General features: G+C 41.7%; 2 protein-coding genes across 4 annotated transcripts in view; one reads left to right on the top strand and one right to left on the bottom strand.

Annotated features, from left to right (window-relative positions):
- WRNIP1 (WRN helicase interacting protein 1) overlaps positions 1-8,245 on the top strand; it is a 43,504-nt gene extending 35,259 nt beyond the window's left edge. For all 3 annotated transcript variants that reach the window (XM_054985188.1, XM_054985187.1, XM_054985186.1), the window contains 3 exons: positions 4,644-4,799; positions 6,073-6,152; positions 7,666-8,245. In XM_054985188.1, coding sequence (XP_054841163.1) covers positions 4,644-4,799; positions 6,073-6,152; positions 7,666-7,941 — 512 coding nt within the window. In that variant the 3' untranslated portion in view covers positions 7,942-8,245. The remainder of the gene's footprint in view (positions 1-4,643; positions 4,800-6,072; positions 6,153-7,665) is intronic.
- Positions 8,246-12,466: 4,221 nt separating this feature from the next.
- LOC129333908 (uncharacterized) overlaps positions 12,467-15,751 on the bottom strand; it is a 35,076-nt gene continuing 31,791 nt past the window's right edge. The window contains exon 15 of the mRNA XM_054985847.1: positions 12,467-15,212. Within this exon, the coding sequence (XP_054841822.1) occupies positions 14,805-15,212 (408 nt within the window). The 3' untranslated portion in view covers positions 12,467-14,804. The remainder of the gene's footprint in view (positions 15,213-15,751) is intronic.

Genomic DNA, 15,751 nt, shown 5'->3' with positions numbered 1-15,751 from the left:
TCTCCTTGCATGGTCAAGTATCAAATGACTGGGCCTTTTCTGGGCTGACCCAGTTCAGCCAGCAGACAGGCGGGGGGATGTGTGTGTTGAATGTTTGAATGGTTACCTGTGAAAATATTCCCTATACATAGGCCAACAGTGTGTGGAGCAGAAGGCTAGGCAAACAGTTTTGCTAGATGTAATACGAAAATCCTGTTGTCTTCTACCCCTCATCCTCCCACCCCCAGTATAAGGTTGCAACTTTTGGGGGCCTTCTGTAAAACTTAAAAAAAACTTCAGTGGAATTAATCTTGCATAATGAAGACTGTAACCTAGGTCTAACATATTAGTGTCGTATCCTAACATCCTGGGGTGACCTGGTGTAATGTAGTGGTTAGAATGTTGGACTCGGAACTGGGAGAGACGGGTTCAAACGTCCCATTGCCATGGAAGCTTGCTGGGAGAGCTTGAAGCAATCACACAGTCTCGGCTTAACCTACATCACATGGTTGTTGTGAGGATGAAATGGTGGAGAGGAAGAATGATGTACACTGCTCTGAGCAGGATAAAAATGTAATAAGTAGATCTAGGACTCAAGGATCATAGTACACTCATTATTCTATTATTTCTTTGAGAATGAAACCTGACACATGAACAGAACTCTAATTATAAAACCTGGTTGTTTAATGTTAAAAATGGTCCTTTTAAAACTCCATCCTTCAAATCAATTATTGTGGAGTGCAATCAACAATCCCATGCATGGCTTATGGAGGACTATACCATAGTGAGTTGTGGACAGGTGCCCAGTCATGCCCGCATGTCTGAAATATATAAAATAATAATAGAATATTTTGAAACACATCTGTTTTCAAGATTATTTTGATTTTGATTTATTTAAGAATATTACTTATAAGCTCAGCGCCACATCTCCTCCCCCGACATGATGTAGTCTGAACCAATATTTAGTTAACATTTTTAAATTAATCATTTTATTTTTAGTGTTCCTTTTTTGGGAATGAATTTCTATCATTTGCTTACGTCAGGCTACTTGAGTATAAAGATTCTCCATCTGATAGCTTCGTCTTGCTCAGTTCGTGGCTTGGCTCCCTGATGCGTCACAAACGCTGGTTGTTTCTGTCTGACTTGATGGTGGCGATTGGAATTGGAGACTGCGCACGGAGGATTAAAGTCGTCATCTCGCGTTTAACTTCTTAGGTGCTGGTGTTCAAATAACCTTTGAACAAAAGCATTTTTGCATCTTTATGACCATAAGTTTTATTCTCTTGCCGGGATTTTCCCCCTACCCATTATTGATAGATAAAATGTGTTGGATTATCTCTTAATTATTCAGAGCTAGTATGTGATAATTTGTGTGCTCTTCTTAACTAAGCTTGATGCAGAATATGGTTTCAGCAGTAATAAAGGGAAATTTAATAGATTTTTTTAAAAAAATCATTATCACTTTTTGTGCTGAGAAAAGACACTCAGCAGTGCAACTCTAAGCAGAATTTCTTCTTTCCAAGACCATTGAAGTCAGTGGTCCTAAAAGGGGGTAACTCTGCTTAGGATTGCACTGTAAGTCTTATGGAAAGTCGTTGGAGTCTTTAGGGACTCTTTTATTTTTATTTTTATAGACTTTTCTAGACCACAACCCACTTTATTGGATACATGATTTGAAACTCTTAACAGGTGAGCATTTTGAATGCACTACTGAGAATATTACAACTAAAGCTGTCCACAGTCCAGTCCACTCATGTGAACATATCTGTTTCTCTCCAGGATGTATCTTTTACCTTTCAGTGGTTGTCAGTATTTCTGAAGCATTTTTTTTTCATTTCACCCTAATCCAAATAAATAAATAAATAAAATTCTGGTGTTTTTAAATGGTGCAAAAAGGGGGGGAAAGAGAGCGTGCCATCTGAAAAAGATAGGCTGCACTTGCCTTTTAAAATATTTAAAGGCCATCTTAGTTTCAGGAGACCGAGCGACGCCATTCCCAAGAGTGTGACGAGACTCCCAGCTGCTTGGTTTATTGCCGCCGGCTCAAGTTGAAAGCCGTTGTGGCAGGCCACAGACGTGCTGTTTATATTGGCCTGATGATCATGGCATACCAGGGTGTTCTTTGTGTAGAAGACTATTAAAAATAGCTGTCTGCTGGCCTTGTGTGTTTCCTGCAGAGACCACCCTTGCGAGAGTTGGATGGAACAGCTCTAGGAAATCACACTGAATTAAGGTTACAGCGTTTACACTTTTGAGAGTCAAGATAAAAATTTACCTTTAAGATTAGAAGTGGAATTAATGTGGCCCCTTTCCACAGACAGAAACATTCTTGTACTGCACTTGTACTTGATAGGATATTCCACAAAGGGAAGCAGTTTCAGGCTGAGTGAGAAGAAGTGTAAAACAGATGCCCTTCCTGGCAAGGGGCTGCTCAGCAGCACCACAGCAGAGTTGGCTGGCCTGAACATGTCCCCGGTGGACTTGAAGCAATGTCGTGTCAATACTATTTGGCCTACCTGCTTCTAAGCTTTTGAAAATAACCCATGGCAAGAGGGCAGTGGAGGCAGAGACTCTGAAAACTACACAACTCGGAGTGGAGAAAGTTGAGATGTACTCTAGGCACAATAAGCCCAGAGAGAGTGTTCGGGGGTACAGGGCCCCCCAAATCTTTCTCAGATTGGAAGAAGGCTTGGGGGTGCAACAACAACATAATGTATCGGGGCAAGCAGAATAGTGAAGCCGAAGGTTAAAGGGCTCATGATGAGGTGAGTTTGCTTCCTTTGGACTGGATCCTAGGAAATGTGAGCAGAAGCTCCATGTGCGGAATGATCCTTCTCACCTCTTCTGAACTTCTGCAGTTCCTCCTTTCTCTGGGGCCACCCAAAAAGCTGCTCTGAGGGCATAGGTTGAGCCTTGGGAATGAAACGGAATACAGCATGCAGTGGGAAGGCAGAATCAGCAAAATACCCACCTCCTTTTCGTGAGTGGAGATCCTACCCTAAGAAGACAGTTTTCCAAATGCCTTGCTTTAAAGATATTGGAAAAGAGCAAGAGTCGAGTAGGATCTATAAGACTAACGAAATTTGTGGTAATGAGCTGTGACTCACGAAAGATCATACCCTACCACAAATTTTGTTAGTCTTATAGGAGCTACTGGGCTCTAGCTGTTTTCTACTGCTACAGACAGACAAACACTGCTACCCATCTTTAAAGACATTGTAACTAAGACCCATCCTCATGAACCATCATAGTATTTAAACTTGTATGTTTGTGTAAAGGTATATCAGCAAAGATAAGAATGCATGAGTTGCCTTGCTGGGTCCAAATGATAATCTGTCCTGTCTGAAATTGTCTATTTAAGAATAGCCAACCAGATGCCTTCCAAAACCCACAAGGAAGGCATAAAATGATGGTCAGTCTTTATTGCTTACTCGAAGCATTCTGGGGGCTAGACACCACCCCACAGGTTTTTCCCTGTTACAACTTCCCACTTACGCCACTGTACTGGGGTTCTCAGTGGCAATTTTAAAAGGTTTGAGGAGATAGAACCTGGGCCTGTATATAAACCCACCCATACCTGGACTGGTAACCCCAGGAACCGGTAAACTGACAGGCTCAAGATGGCTTCTTTTTAAAAGTGGACAAGATCAATGTTTATTCAGAAAGAAATACACAGTTGTGATAAGAATCATTCAGGAGTTGAAGGATTTTAAGTTTCAAGTTTCTATATTCAGTTTGGGGCACCTTAGTTTAAGAAGGATGTTGACAAGCTGGAACCAAAGGAGGGCCACAAAGATGATAAGTGGTGTGAAGACCAAATCTTATGAGGAAAGGTTGAAGAAGTTGGATATGTTTAGCCTGAAGAGGAGACAACTGAGAGATGATATGATAGCCATGTTCAAGTATTTTAAGAGCTGTTAAAGAGGATGGAGGGGAGAGCTCTTTTCTATTGCTCTAGAGGGTTGGACTGGAATGAATGGATTAGGGTTTTTTTAAAAAAATTGGTTAACATTAGGAAGGACAGCCTGACAATAAGAGTGGTTTCACAGTGGAACAAGCTTCCTTAGGAGGTGGTTGACTCTCCTTTGGAGGTTTTTAAGCAGAGGCTTAGATGGCCATCTGTCAACAGTGCTGATACTATGACTCAATATGAACTTAGGCAAATTGTCCCTGGTCCTCCTCAACCACTGACCTGGACTCCTCCCCAGAGGGCTGAGTCAGAGTTACTGAGATGGTTAGAGGGGGTCATGGTGGGGTGTGTGTGTACATATGGGCCCTTTCTCCATGCTTCTGCACTGTGCAGATGACTCAGCTATTGTATGTGGGAGGGGTCAGTGTGTTCGTACCTACTCTGCCTTCCCGCACAGTGAGTGAACAAAGGTTGTCTGCGCAGGGCTAGAGGTACATTGCCTTTTAACACAGAGCTTTCTTTTAGTTCTCATGGCTACTGATTGATAGGCTTAACCTGCTGTGAATTTATAGAACATTTTTAAAAGCCAACTAAGCTAGCAATCACCACCACATCCTATAGCAATTAATTCCTTACATGAGTTAGACATTTAGTACTCCCCTTTGCCGGTGCTGAACGCACTGCCAGATTATTGCAGTGTATGACTCAGACAGCAGTTAATCATTGTGTTTCTTTTCCCTCTGTTGCTCAATAGGTGAAGAACATTACAACTGCATCTCTGCCCTTCATAAATCTATGCGAGGCTCAGATGAAAATGCTTCTCTTTACTGGCTTGCCCGAATGCTTGAAGGTGGAGAGGATCCTCTATATGTGGCAAGGCGATTGGTGAGATTTGCAAGTGAAGATATAGGTAAGTTGAGAGAACTGTGCTATTATTTATTTTGTTTCTAAATAAGGTGCTTCAGCCTCCGGTGTTCAAAAGTTACTCTGCAAAATAGGTTGATTTTTAAGCGTTTTCTCCATCATTAAAACAAGACTAAAGAGTCTTGTAGCTGCTTACAGACTTGCAGATTTATTGTAGCATAAACTCTTCTCACAATGTACATGTCAGTTCTTTCAAGTATTTTTCTCTTACACACTTTCTATTGCTTGTTCTTAAGTAAATTACAAAACCATCCACTGGGTTCTTGATTTAATACTGTTCTGGATCACTTCCACACAAAACTAAGGCCGTTTTCACACGTGTTACTGGCTCCGGTACATCGCGCAGAGCTCCTGCAAGGACAGCATCTTCCTGGCACGATTTCCCAGTTCTCCTGCAAAATTGTGCCAGGGTTTTGCACGACATACCAGAGCCAGTAAGACGTGTGAAAATGGCTTAAATTACAGAGGATTTGTGGCCATATTTGCTGAATCCACAATAGCCTTCTGGCTTTTAAATGGCTGACATCATGAACGAATATTTGATCCTCAAAAACTTGGGGTGAGCTCACTTGTGTTTCAGCCATGAAATCTTAATTTGTGCTTGACAGACAGTGGCCCTCAAAATTTTGTTGGGCATCTCTTGGTTGGTTGGATTTTGATCACACCTCTCTATTTTCTCTAGACAAATTAAGAAGGGCTCAAAAGTTGAACTACTTGGAGAACAGTCGTTCAGATGATTGACTTGGCAGTCTTCAAGGCATCAGAAATTACTAGGGAAATGAACCTTTTTATCTTGCAGAGCTGTTTTCTCTCTTATGAGTGGATCCTATGCACTTCTGCATTAGACCTGCTCCATAGCTGATTGGCCATTAGCCTTCTGTGCCAGCACATTGCCATGCCAGGCACCCTCACAATAGAATTGAATGTTGTTACTGCTCTGAGAAGTGCCTGCATCCAGCTTTTTGTGTACCCTGGTTGTTCAAGGACATCCCATGCTCTTCGCCGTAGTCATTGGAATGTTGTCATAGTCATGTTTTTTGAACCACAGCTGGGGGAATCTCTGTAACTGGGAAAGATTTGGTGCTCTCCATTTCAGTGCAACACTGGCGACTAGCAATATTATAATGCCCACTACAAGCCCTTTATTTAGCACTTGAATAGTGTAATACTTTGCTTGAGACCTGAAACAGGTACGCTTACAGGTGTGCTTGGATAACGCCTTCCTGATTTTAGTGTATGCTTTTACTCTTTTGTTTTAGGACTGGCTGATCCCTTGGCCTTAACGCAAGCCGTGGCTGCTTATCAGGGCTGCCACTTCATTGGCATGCCAGAATGCGAGGTAGAAACACATTTGTGTAATTGTCTACATTTTAACAGCTACATTTTACTTTCCCCAACCAGTCTTGTTTTCTTCTATTTTATCTTATGGAGACATTTCTTCCTGTTGACTCCCTCATCCTTCCTTGATCGAAAGTAAGGTTTTATTTGTGGTGTGACTATATTTTATTTTTAAAATGGATATTGAGAGAAGGGGGTTGGTTTAATGTCCCCAGAGAAGAGAGAAGCTCACAGCCGTAAAGCATAAACCCTGTTTAAGGTGATAATCTACAACAATAATCAATACTATCTCAACTAACTAAAATAAAGTACATTTCAGGGGGCAGCAGAGGTGAAAACTAAGACATCCTGTACAATGTACAAGAGAACAAGCGGAGTACAACAACAACGCATCGCTAAGCAGAGTTACCTTCTTCTAACCCCATTGAATTGAATGGACTTAGAAAGGCATAACTCTGCTTAGAATGGCGCTGCAAGAAAGCTAAAATTAATTAATACCAAATGCCTGTTGGAAAAGAATAGCCCGAGGAAGGAACCTGAAGACTAGGAAAGATGGAGCCTGAGTGGGCCTCCCTAGATAGGAAGTTGGCTTGCTTTTATGCTGCCATCAAATAGCCTGTGTCCTTGTAATTATGTGCCACAGTTTTGTGCAGAAACCTGCACAAAATATCTTTGCCTAAGACCATTTATGTCTTTAATGGTCAAAACTGGTATCTTGCATTGGGCTCACAAAACCACTGAGAACCAGTGGAGGATTAGATTGGAAACATTCGTATCAGTCCCCTTATTAATAACTTAACAGCCATGTTTCGGGTCCATTGTAGTTACGAAGCATTTTCTAAAGGCAAACCACCCCCACCCCTGCTGGACATTCACAATGCTGTTTTGTGTTAGCATCTGAAAGGTGAAACGCACAATCACGCTGCTGATGGTGCAGCTGTAGCAGCTGGTGGGAGTAGGTTTTCTAATACTAAGATCAGTTTTTTCAGGAGGGGGAAAGGGTTCTAGGACAGGGATTGTATTATATATGTACATACATATATACGTGGGAAGCATTCAAATGTGTCACTTCTTTCCTTCTCACAACTGCAGTCTGAAACAGCACACACTAGGTCCACCACGTGACTGGTCCTCTTGCATGTTTTAGGTCTCAGATGACACCTCCTGCCATTTTAAACTGATTTGATGAGTTTCTAATCTACGTATCCATTTTCGCAATAAGCCATTGTCAGTGATACCCCGTGTAAGGGTGAAACGGTAAACCAAGGATACGGACCATTTGTCATTGTCACTTGGTGGCTGATGACTCTGCATCCTTTCTGGGATAACATAGAGCAGCTGCTCAAGACCAGTTGGGTTGCTGTCAAGTGACTTGCAAGTACCAAGGTCCTAAACTGGATGAGGCCGAGGTGCAGAGGTTTGGTTCTCTGGGTATAGTGGAGCTGGGAGTCTCAACAGCCTGCCTTCCATCAAGCTCGAGATCATTTGCACGTTGTCTCTCTTGCGTTATACAGGTCATCCTTGCCCAGTGCGTCATCTATTTTGCCAGAGCGCCAAAGTCCATAGAGGTGTACAGCGCTTATGGCAATGTCAAGGCATGCCTGAGAAACCATGAAGGACCGCTTCCACCTGTTCCTTTGCACTTAAGGAATGCGCCAACCAGGCTCATGAAGGACCTCAGCTACGGAAAAGGATATAAATACAACCCCATGTATAAGGAACCCGTTGATCAGGATTATCTGCCTGAGGAACTAAAAGGGGTTGATTTTTTTAGAGAGAGAAGAATGTAATGTTACCCATTATTGTCTTTCCCCAGCACTGCACAAACACATGCACACAATATTAATACTGTGATTTCTAAGACCTTTATATTTCCTGGTCTGACAAGGATTGAATCAGGTTGCTCATAATAACATTTGATACATGCATTGGTAATGACTACAGACTGTTTGGCTGAGGCTGAGCTAGGTTAAGTTTACATTGTGAAGGGCTATGAAAGAAAAAATGGATGGAAAAAAATAATTTAACTGAGAATTAAATGCCATATTATTTTTGATATTATAAAATTTGTAAATAAAGTTGATTCTAAAATTATTAGCGTGTTTGATTAAAAGACCTTAACAATATTTTAGGTGCCCTCTTATTTTGCAATTAATCACGCTTCCCACAAGTGCCTGGAATTCCAAAGGTGGCTAGAAAAGAAACGAAGTTTAATGCATAAGTTATTATTTTCCACAGCTGATAGTGAAACAGTAACTGAGAAGCGGTGCTTAAACTTGGTGCATTGTATTCTCAATCCAGGCTTATATTGGATTGATGCTACCATATTCTATGCTGTAGGCCATGAATTCCCTAATTGTGTAATGGCATATCTCGGGGAATCAAGCAGTTAAGAGCTCCTGTAAACCCAGAGTACCCATTTACCAAAGAAGGCTGACCGCTGTGTCTCTGAATGATGTGCTGTTCTTACTTGGCCATGTTCAAATCAGCCTCTGATGCATACAGGTTATTTTACGGCTTTGTCTGAAGAGCGAATGGATTGGTCAGTTATTACCGAGGCAGAGACTCAACAGAATTATTCTTTAGATGAGACTGACCCATTGTTTCTCTGAGTGAATAACTTCCATTTAGGAAATATGCTTTTAGACTTCCATTCAGGAAATATGCTCATCATAGGGACTCACATAAACACAAGGGGTGAACTCTTCCGTGAGTAAGGTAATTCTTACTTGCTTACATTCTAAAACTAAAACTGAAGAGTGCTTCCATTTTAATTCAGAAAAGTGTTTCAGCTGCCCAACATTTGGAAAATGCTGTTATAGATGCGAAGTACATGAAGAAGTATAGTTGGTAACAGATTTTTCTGTCAGCTATTTACAGTGTTGTATCATGAGGAGAAAAGTCAGCAGTCTCTCATCCTATTTTTATAATTGTGAGTGTTGCTTAATATGAAGGCAATGGCCTGCAGTTCTGCTTAATGTTCTCTGTGTAGTCAAATATTTGAGAAACTTTTTCCTATGCAGAATATGTTTTGGAATTTTCTGGTGCTAATCTGAAAATGGCAAGTGCTGGCTCCCCAAAGCTGGAGGAAAAGAGAACACATACACATTTCTCAAGTGGCAAAAGCCGTGCCTCCTTGTTCAGTTCTTTATCCACTGCCACAGCCATAATATTATGAAAGATTTTTTGTCAAAAAGATCTTTACTTACTGCATTTATATTCTGCCTTTCTCCCCAGTAGGGACCCAAGGCGGCTTACATCTTTCTCCTCTTTTCCTAGGCCTTATTCCTCTTATCTTTCTATCTATTCTCTCTCAGTGTTTCATTTTCCTTATGTATATATCTGCAGTGGTTCACCGATTTATGGTATGACAGACCCAAGTTTTAAAAGTGTCTGCAGGGCTGGGGTAAATTGCCCAAGACTGAAATAATTTTCTGCTTAAGGGAAAAATACTGGAGCTAGAGCCTAGCATAGACCCTGTAGGCCCTTTATTTTTATCACTGGGAATAAGGACTTTATTTAGCTGCCTCAGAGTTCAATTTGATAGCCCTGAGGATTTCCCCTCTTTAGTGTATTCCAGCCATTCTCCTAAACAACTAGATGATACTCTCTGCTGCCACCAGCAGGCCAATAGAGGTATTGCAGTCTGATGGCCTACAGTTAAGACCTTTCCAAATTTCAAAGCTCTTGTCTATTCCATATCCAACCTGGAAATACAGAATTCTTAAAAATATCATCTCTGACATATTATTAGAGCTAAGTAGGCTCTACTTGCCTCTCCTTTGAACTTTAGTAAACATGAGTCAAGATTAGGTTTTGTGTGGCACTGCAAAGACCAAGTAACTCCAGTTTTAGAAAAAGAATTTTGGATCTGCAAGTGTATAAGCAAGCAAAAGCATAGGGAAAACACAATCTAAAACTTGTCCCTATTATGTTAAGAAGATAAACAGAAATATCTTAAAGCTTCTAGATCTGTTTAGGGTCTTTTCATGGTCTTCCTTCATTGTTTAAAATGAGATCACATGATGGTAAATTGCAAGATCTCAGTCAACATATTTGGGAGTTGCAAAGCAAAGATGCATTCCAGGGAGGGCTACTGGGAGGAGAACAAAGAAGGTGACTTGCAAAGGTTTTTTTTTTTAATTCAATTTGTGCAAAACAAAAACACCCGCTCCCAAAATGATGGCAAATCTATACATAAGCTTCTATAAAATGTCTCCAAATATATTAAAGTAAGTCCATATGCAATTGTTGTTTATATGTAATACGCTCAAATGTTGATAAGTTTAAAAGGTCCTCAATCCAATGAAGTATTTTAGATATTTATGATCTGCTAGGTAATTTTGAGCTTTATTAATTGTATGGATTAGGTACAGTGTTGTGTTTATCTGTTTAAAATTAAATACATTTTTTTTTAATTATGGGAAGTAGGCTTTTGTCTTTCCAGTGCTGTAGTATGTCTTTTAATGACTGTAAGGACACCGAGGGTACATTTCCATTGGCCGCTGGTTAAGTTCCATGAGACAGGTAAGTAAGTTAAGTGTACGTGGACATCCTCAAAAATAAATGAGGGCTATTGGAAAGAAAACAAAGAAGTCAGCTTGCAGAGTTGGGCACTGAAGACCAACAGTATTGGAGTTGCTGCCACCACTGCCCCCCTCCTTCCTCTGATCCCCACCTCCTCCTCATTGCTGGGAGGGAGAGGAGGGTGGCTACTAGTGCTGAGCATATGTGGGCAGGGAGGCTGTGCAACTCTGCACAGCCCTCCCAGCCCACAGCAGCTGGTGCTTAACTCATGTTTCCCAGGATTCCCCTCTCCCCTCACCCTATGCTGCCAATCAATCTTGGGGGCTGTTGAGTACAGGCAGTGTTGGGGTTGGGATGGAGCTCATAGCCCCCCAGACCATCTCCCAGCCCCACAAATGCTGCCACTCAGCACCTGCCGTCCCCAGTCTCCCTCCTGGCTGCAGCAGGAGAATTTCCCTGTGATTCTCTTCTAGTGGATCCCTGTGTATTTATAATTGTTTCAGACCCTCAATACTCACTGAGGAGCCAAAATATATTCTGTAAGATCATACAGGAAATTAAAACTAATTAAAGTAACCACGGCCTTCAGTTCGCAAGATCTAAGCAAGGCTGTCAACAATAGGACATTTTGGAGATGATTCATTCACAGGGTTGCTGTAAGTCAGAAGCAACCTTAATGGCACATTACAAAGTAGTAATGACTGCAGCATTGACTCTTACCATTCCTTATTGGGTTTACAGGGGAATTTTATATTTCTAGCTCACCTTTCAGATGCACACTGGCCCTATAATAGATCACAGCCATTTATAAACAGATAGCAACATGATGCCAATTAAATATTAAACGTTAGACCAGATCCAAAAGACTATGTTAGGATCTGCTGTTTATTTTTTAAAAAAGCTAATAGTTCGGGCATGGGTTGCTGAGGAAATGCATGTTTAATCTTTTCCTTCCATTCCTCTTCCCTGAATTAAATAGCTCCTAAGGTGCAATTAGCTTCGTAAGTAGGTTGGAATTGCTTGTACTTGCCTCTTTCCTCATGCAGAACAAATTGAAACATCAGAGCATCTATTGTAGAAGAGGCATGGAGGAAAGAGATAAGACCTTCCTGTCTTTAAAGTAGCTACGTGGCCTGCAGTAGATCCCATATTTTATTTTGGCTGTTATCGAAGAAGAAGAGTTGTCTTTAGTAAACTCCCAGCTGGCAACTTGCTGTCTAAAGGGCAGAGCAATTTTCTACATTTCGCGAACGCTCAGCTCATCCCGTTAGGCATCTGGAAAACATCACAGTCGCACTGACTATGCTACAAAGCTTAACACAGGTATGTAGCGTTCTCGTCCAAGTAACCTGATCTTGTTTTTAGCTCTTTCCATTCCTACAAAGATGCACTTCGATGTAGAATGAAAACAATGCACAACCGGCCAGTATGGATGGAAATACTGTTTTACAGAGTGTAAATCTTACCTGTCTTGGTAAATGACATGCCAAACGGCAGTATGTTCGCCTCAGCACTTGAGCACTTACTAGAGGGATTTTTATTCTCAGTAACAAATGCAAGTCCAGACAGCACCATCTACCGGTTGACAAGCTGGAAGTGCTTTTGCACAGGGATGCAGCTAGAGATTAGGACTTTTTGTTCCTGTGGGTGTCTCCTACTCCTTTATGTAGTTGTGGCCAGAAATAAGAGAAACCAGGACATAAGTCTGAGGGGTACAGCAGTCTTAAATCTATTGGTCCTCATGGAGATGGGAAGAAAATCTGTAATAATTCCACAAGCACCATGACAGAAGGATTGAATGTTTTATTGGAACGAAAGCAGGGCCTTCTCTGGCCTCTGCTTTAGCAGAAAACCAACAGCCAACTAACAGAAGAGGAAGTGAAACCAAACTACAGCACAGGCTTTTCGACCCTAACGGATCAGGGGAAAATAACTAGAGAGTTCAATAAGGGAACATCACCAAATTCACAACTTGCCATGATATAACAAAACCTTTGCAATTTCAAAACGAAAGGTGCTTGCTGTTGGTTCCATCCTTGGCAGCATGGAAATCATAAAAATTCAAAGGTCTGCTGTCATCTTCCTGAAATGTGGTTATGACTTTACCCTGATTTCCAACATAAGACTTAAACGGCCACTACAAAAATCCCTAGGGACTGAGCAGTGCAGTGACAGAATGGATGGTCTTCTTGTACTATGTCAAATGGGCACAGTTCAGAGTAAGTCTACAGTGAGATGTACAGGGTAAGGTTTGTAGATTTCCTTCCAAATGGTCCCATTTAGTTCTTGATGTGTACTCGGAACGGCATCTAGGCTGCCTTTTCAACCACCAGGACGGGACTATGCCTTTATTATTGTATGAGCCAAAAATACCGTTGAGGAGTACTTGTTGCCTGGAGATTACTGATCTGATACAGAAAAGCTAATTAGATGCTCAAGGCTTCTTAAGTGCATGTCCATCAGACCTGACCAGAATCATTAGAACAAATTAAACCTCTTTATTGAATTAATTGATTGTGGAAAAAAATGGGATGGACACCCAAATTACCTGTTTATCAAGAAAGAACTGTTGTTGCGATGGTTGTTGGGGGTTTTCCGGGCTGTATTGCCGTGGTCTTGGCATTGTAGTTCCTGACGTTTCGCCAGCAGCTGTGGCTGGCATCTTCAGAGGTGTAGCACCAAAAGATGGAGATCTCTCAGTGTCACAGTGTGAAAAAGATGTAGGTCATTTGTATCTACTCAGGAGGGGTGGGGTTGAGCTGAGTCATTCTGTAAGAGTTTCCCAGGGTGTGGAATGCTAATGGCGGGAGGCTTCACTGAATCCTGAGGAGGTTCTTTTGCATATGGATTGGTGCTTGATGTGCTAATCTTCTCTGCAGGGCTATTGTCGGGTGTGGAGTGTTTTGTTGGCCTGGTGTTTTTCAGAACTGGAGTCCATGCTCTGTTCATTCTTAAGGTTTCTTCTTTCCTGTTGAAGTTTTGCTTATGCTTGTGAATTTCAATGGCTTCCCTGTGCAGTCTGACAAAGTAGTTGGAAGTGTTGTCCAGTATTTTGGTGTCCTGGAATAAGATACTGTGCCCTGTTTGAGTTAGGCTATGTTCAGCCACTGCTGATTTTTCAGGCTGTCCAAGTCTGCAGTGTCTTTCATGTTCTTTTATTCTTGTCTGGATGCTACGCTTTGTGGTCCCGATGTAAACTTGTCCACAGCTGCAGGGTATACGGTATACTCCTGCAGAGGTGAGGGGGTCTCTGCTGTCTTTTGCTGATCGTAGCATCTGTTGTATTTTTCGGGTGGGTCTGAATACTGCTTGAAGGTTATGCTTTTCCATCTGATCAGTAATTCCTTTGATATATGGCAAAAACACTTTTCCTGTAGGTGACTGTTTTTCCTTGGTTGTTTGATTCATCCTGGGTTTGATTGCTCTTCGGATTTCATTTCTGGAGTAGCCATTTGCCTGAAGTGCGTGGTTTAGATGAAACGTCAGGAACTACAATGCCAAGACCACGGCAATACAGCCCGGAAAACCCCCAACAACCATCGTTCTCCGGCCGTGAAAGCCTTCGACAATACATCGAACTGTTGTTGCCATGATCAAAGATGGCACCCTGCCACCTTCCAAGTACTGAATGGTGAACTATATCCAAAGTTTTCTTACCATTTCATGTGGGTTTTCTTATATACAGGTCATTATATCATTCAGCTTTGTATTTTCAATGTGGCTGTATGCCAGGGCCAACTCTCTCTTCAAGAGAAGAGCCTAGCAGCACCCATTTTCAAGTTTGGTTATACTAAATTAACTAGAGCAAAAGCAGCTTCCTGAAAAATTGCACCACACTATAATAATCTGTCAATGCTAAGGAAAGCCTCCCACTGAACAACTATTCCCAAGATTTTCACATCCAGCTTTGCGGCAGCATCTCTTCCAAAGGCCACCTCCATTTGAAGCCATTAATACCCTGACTTGGTTTTAAAACTTACTAAGAGAATCAGCAAAGAAGCATGAGAGAATCCAAGCTTGCAATGAAATCATTTTACTAAGCAATCTTGCTACTCTCTCAAACAAGGTAAGAAACAAAACCTAGTTTTGAGGCTCTACCGCACGGTTCTACCATTTATTTGACTTTTCATGGAGAACCAACTCTCCCTAAGAAAAGTATAGTTTTTGTTGGGTTATGTCGGATAAAAAACAGAAAGGGATGGTCAGCATTGAAATCCTCTTCCATAGGAAGACTACAGAGCACCATCATTCCAGCAGTTGCTGCCGCCGCCTCCGTACCCTCTTCATTCACTTCTATAAATGACTTGTGGACAATTTTTGACACATAGAGCTCACGGGATGCTGACATTCCAGACAAATTGGCCTTGCCGCTGTCAAAGACATCCCACATGCCCAAGGCTGATAAACTTGACTTAAGATCATAGCTCTCTTCCAGCTTAAATTTAGGCAAATGCACATGAACGTCATTGAAAGAAGACATCTTTTCTGGCTGTGTCCACTGTTGGAGCTTTGCTAAGGTGAGTTCCTTCTCCAGCTGAAATAGCAAAAGGAGAGAGAACCAGTAAATCATTTGGAAGTATTGCCAATACACAAACATCTCCATTGAATTAACAATATACAAGTACTACAGGGAAAAACCATAAATTCCTGATGTGTGTGTGAAATCACTGAGGAGAAGAGCATGGTATCATTATGGGGTTCAGTGCGGAGGGACTGTTATCGCAGGAGTATAGCTCAGTGGTAGGGAACGCTCGTTCAGGCACGACAGCCCAGGTTCAACCTCCAGCAAAAAAGGATTTCAGGTAGTAGAATTGGAAGAGTCCTCTGTCTAAGACCTCAGCAAACCCCTGACAGTCAGACTAGCAATGATCTGACTCACTTGTTTCTGCCTACAACATTTCTGCATGTAAAAGAGATGCACAAATACTCTATGGGCTGCTGCACAGCATCTGCATTTTTTCATATCTGTGGTATATCTGCATTTAGGTACATTCATTCAATAATTCATTCCTTCATCTGAAACAAAGTAGACTATTTTATGTTAGGAAAGGGGCGGGGGGGGGGGGGAGCCAT

The sequence above is a fragment of the Eublepharis macularius genome, chromosome 7 (assembly GCF_028583425.1).
Source record: "Eublepharis macularius isolate TG4126 chromosome 7, MPM_Emac_v1.0, whole genome shotgun sequence".
Lineage (NCBI taxonomy): Eukaryota > Metazoa > Chordata > Lepidosauria > Squamata > Eublepharidae > Eublepharis > Eublepharis macularius.
This window is presented reverse-complemented; position numbering and strand designations above follow the sequence as displayed.